This window comes from Pistacia vera, unplaced genomic scaffold, assembly GCF_008641045.1.
Source record: "Pistacia vera cultivar Batoury unplaced genomic scaffold, PisVer_v2 Contig1059, whole genome shotgun sequence".
Classification (NCBI taxonomy): Eukaryota; Viridiplantae; Streptophyta; class Magnoliopsida; order Sapindales; family Anacardiaceae; genus Pistacia; species Pistacia vera.
Window position 1 is genome coordinate 1 of NW_022195092.1, and position 4,571 is coordinate 4,571.

At 36.6% G+C, this 4,571-nt stretch overlaps 1 protein-coding gene across 1 annotated transcript; it reads left to right on the forward strand.

Annotated features, from left to right (window-relative positions):
• Positions 1-3,293: 3,293 nt before the first annotated feature.
• On the forward strand, positions 3,294-4,167 carry LOC116129292. Its single transcript, XM_031415038.1, has one exon. The coding sequence runs from the start codon at positions 3,477-3,479 to the stop codon at positions 3,936-3,938; it is 462 nt and encodes a 153-aa protein (XP_031270898.1). The 5' UTR covers positions 3,294-3,476; the 3' UTR covers positions 3,939-4,167.
• Positions 4,168-4,571: the final 404 nt, after the last annotated feature.

Sequence of the window (4,571 nt, forward strand, 5' to 3'; positions counted from 1 at the left end):
TATACCAGATCGCTTAAGCGATCTTCTGTCATATACCAGATCGCTTAAGCAATCCATCAGATCCAAAACACATTTTCAGCCATCTCCACCTACAATCGGTGCTGTCACCCCTAGCTACTCACAATGCAAGAAAATATTCAACAAATTTCACTCCTTTCAACTTGCATTACATCAAACACAACCCAACAACCTAAACAACTAAATCAAAATCAAAATCATAACCCAAACCCCATCCATTATTAAATCTTTGTAAATCTAAATATAAAATATAAAGAGGAGATACACATACTTAGACGAAATTTCAGGAGGAGGAGGAGGGGATCTTTGGCGGAGAAGATGTTAATGGTGGAGGAAGAAGAAAGTGTTAATGGCGGAGGAACAAGAAGATATAGAGGAATGATGAAGAAGAAGATGTAGAGGAAGGAGGAAGAAGAAGATGTAGACGAAGAAGAAGATGCAGACGAAGAAGAAGATGTAGACGAAGCTAAGAAGAAACAGCAACCAAGGTGGAGATGCGTTAATGGCGGGAGGAAAAAGAAGGTGTTTGGGTTTGTTTGCAAGAATTTCAAGTTTTTGGGAATATAGTAGTATTTTTAATAGATTACATAATACTTCTTTAATCATAATTAAACACTAATCAAGTTTAATTACCCTTAATCAATAATATGACTATTTAGTTAAAACTTTAAAACTTGATAGCCTTTTAATTAAATTCAAACTTGAGAGGTTGTTTTAATAAACTGCCCCCCTGTTTTGATGTGCCAAAACTAATAAAAAAGATTGTTTAAAGAACTGACAATGTGCAAAGATATGTCCTAAGTCATAACCAAAAAAAAAATGTTGGGTGCGTTTGGTTCCCTATTTCTATCCATATTCCCAATCCTATTTCTCAAATATTGTTTGGCACATTAGAAATATTACTATATTTTTTAATTACTTTTAGACCTCTTAAGTTTATTAATTTCATTAAACACCCCCAGAAAAAAAAGTTCAAAAATTAGCAAAAACACCCCTAGAAAAAAGTTCAAAAATTAGCAAAAACACCCCCACCCACCCATTCTTGCCAGATTCTGGCAACCACCATCAGTGATAGCCGGAATCTATCACAACGGCTTACATCTCGATCGAAACTAACCGATATTCACCGATTTGGCCTTTTTTGGCCAGATCTGGCCGGCCAAAGAAATGACCATCGTTGACCGAAAACGACGGCCATATCTTTGGTCATCGCTGACGGCCAACGATGGGCTTTTACGGCCATCAACGGCCACATCTGGCCGTAGATCTGGCCAGAAAAGGCCAGATTTACTCGTTACGACACAAATCTGACCAGTCTATGCTGTAACGCAATTTTCCGGCCAGATTCCGGTGGTGGTAGCCGGAATCTGACATTGTGGGTGGTGGGGGTGTTTTTGTCATTTTACAAAATTTTTATATATTAGGGTGTTTAATTAAATTAGCAAACCTAGGGGATTTTTTAGAAATTTTTAAATTTTACCTCGTAAGACTCCCCTATCCAACTACCCAATATTATTCCCAAAATCCTATCCAAAATAATAAACCAAACGCACCAGTTGAATTTCCAGGTAGAACGGCCGTTCATGTAGATAGAACACCTGTTCCATTCAGAATTTCTGAAAAATAATTTTCAATCAAGCCGTTCCAATTTGGAACGACCTTGTTCCATGACCCCGTTCATGGTTCTGCCCAAAATGAAGGAAACATCCACTCGAGCTGAAACTCAAGTCATTTTGGAGCGACCAAATCAAACGACCATTGCAGCAAGCCATTCCAAACATTTGAAAGACTTATCCAAAAAGGCTAACACACATCCACGAGTTGGACATCATTTGCGATCTAAAGAAGGAATGACCATTCCTCCAATCCGTTCTACATGAACGATGTTGTTCCACTACCTCGTTTATAGCTTTGGAAACTTGACACTCTTTGCGATCTGAAGAGGAACACTCATTTCATGAAGAAGAATGCACGTTCCAAGCTTAAGTCAAGATTTTGGACTTAGAACTTTGGAGCTCAAGTCAAGATTGTGGGAATTTCAAGTCTAGCAAGAACGACCTTGATAAACGCCCATTCTTAGAATTCTTCAAAGCCGTTCCTGGAAGGAATGACACAATTCTAGGAAGTCGTTCAAGGTTCTGAAATGTTTAGACATAAAGAGATCCAAGATGGAACTCCCATTCACAATAGGGGAACGACCATTCCATATAGGGGAACGATCATTCCAAACCGTAAGATTAAAAAAAAAAGTGATTGTTGGTGTCAGAACGCTAGTTCTCGATGTTGGAACGCCCGTTCCTCTAGGTTCTGTAGCTTTGTAAATTAAATGAAGCAACGACTCTAATTTTCTAAGGGTTGGTGAAGACTTAAATAGAGAGAGTTATTGCATGAGAAAAAGAGAGATAATAATGCATCTATCATCAATCAATCTTGCAAACCCTAGAGCTCATTCTTGATAAAAAAATCTCTCATTTGTACTAAAACTAATATCTTTAGAGAGAAACTTTGAACCCATTGTGTACTAGACTTATGTCATGCCTTAAAGTTTTGTTAACCCTTATACAATTATTTTGCTAGTTTTGGCACATCAAAACACACTAGGGTCCAACAATATATATATAAACCCTAATTCCCTTTTTCACATCTAGTTCATGTTAATGTTTGGTTTTAAATAGATTTGAAATCTCTCTTTTTTTTTTTTTTTTTATAGATGTGTTCAATATTTGTAGTGGGAACGAATTCCTAAAATGAGAAAGGAGTGGAAAAAAATAAATTGTAATTTTATTATTGTAATTATGTTTTGGTTTTAACAATAATTCGGTTCTAATAAATTATGCAATGCAGTCCAGTTCAAAGAACACAGGAGAACGAAAAACGAGGAAATGAAACAGTAATAATGAGATATGTGTCTTTTAAACAAGTAATGAAAGGATTATATTTATATTAGAATTATAACATTTTAAAAATATTTAGTGAAACTTATTTAGAATTTTCAAAAATATTACTCTTGGAGATTTATTTTATATGCAGTCGATAACATCATAACTCTCCTCTCCTGGTAAAATTTGAGTCGCCGACAAGGCAACAGTATGAGTTGTGCCCTCAAACTCATAGAATACGCTAGAACCCATCATATATATCTTTCTGGTTCTACAAATGCTTCTCACACTTACTAGAAAAGTAGAAGGAATCAAACTTAAGGCTGCCATTACACACAAGAAGACAAGGTTACACGTGGCAAGTTATGTATACCAATTACCGGGTGGCAGAGCTTTCTAGCAACACCTCAAGCCCTCAATTCCAGCAACTTCTAGTATCTAAAGGACTTTGCTTACCATTACTATAAATACCATCAACCCTATCCCTATCCCTATCCAAGCCACGTGAGAAGTTTGAGAGAAAAGTCAGCGGTTTGCCCAATACAGTCACACTAGCTATCTACCATTTTGGAAGTAAAAATGAAACCCATTGATGACAAGAAAGAAACGGTGACAATCCGCGCTGTGAGTCACGATGAAGAAGGTCGAAAGAGAGTTGAAAAGACGGAGCTAAACACGCACAACATCGACACTATCAAATACGTGGAGAAGAAACTCATAGACAAGGGCGTGCAGCGCATGGATCGCCACCCCGCCAACGGGATAGGGATCGGCAGGCCTCCGCCGAAGTCCGGGCACGGTGGGAAGTACACGTGGGAGGGTCCGGATGACCTGGCGGAGAGCGAGTTGAACGCGGCTCCGCCTGCTATTGACGAGAAAGATCCGAACTATCTCGATGAAGAGGCTGAGGAGAAGATTCTGAGAGGAGTAAAGAGTGAGGTGGCGGGGTTCGTTGTTGGGGATGTGGATGTGGCGAAATTGGCGGACGAAAGGGAAGGAGTGGCGAGGGTTGAGATTGATCCTCACTTGAAGGTTAAGTGATTGTGATTAAAGGAAACGATGATGATGATCTTTAGTGTGTTTTTATGAGTTGTTTGTTTCGTACTGTTAAACCTGAGAAACGGATTGTAAGAAAGATAAATAATTTATCTTCAAACACGTTTCTTCAACTGTGTTCTAAATTATTTCGTATGTTGTTGACTGTATGAAGGGATTAAAGCTCAATATTTTCTTGTTCAATTGGAGGGAAGAATGAAAATCCTCAACTTAATGGGCCTCGCAATGAACACCTTCTTTTTTTTCTAAGTTAACAGCAATCAAGTTTTTTATAAACGAGGCCTTGATTTTTTAAGAAATGGGGTGGTTTGAAATACATATAGAAGCTTTAAATCTATTTTATATTTTTGTCTTCCTCCTAAATTTTAATAAATTATCGAAGTCTTTTTTAATTATTTAATGAAAATATATTATATTTATTTGTTCAGTGAAAATATATTATTGAAAACATATAAAAAATATCATAAAATAGGATAAATTTAATAAAAAAATAAGTTTTAAATATGAAATTATAGAAAAAGAATATAAACAAAAACTTAATTATGCATTGAGGATTAAAAGGGTATTCTGTTAGAATATAAAATAAAAAGGGTAAATTTAACGGTAGAGATACTAATA

Excerpts from the sequence above, each read along its gene's own strand:
- LOC116129292 (XM_031415038.1), top strand. The coding sequence starts at position 3,477 with ATGAAACCCATTGATGACAAGAAAGAAACGGTGACAATCCGCGCTGTG.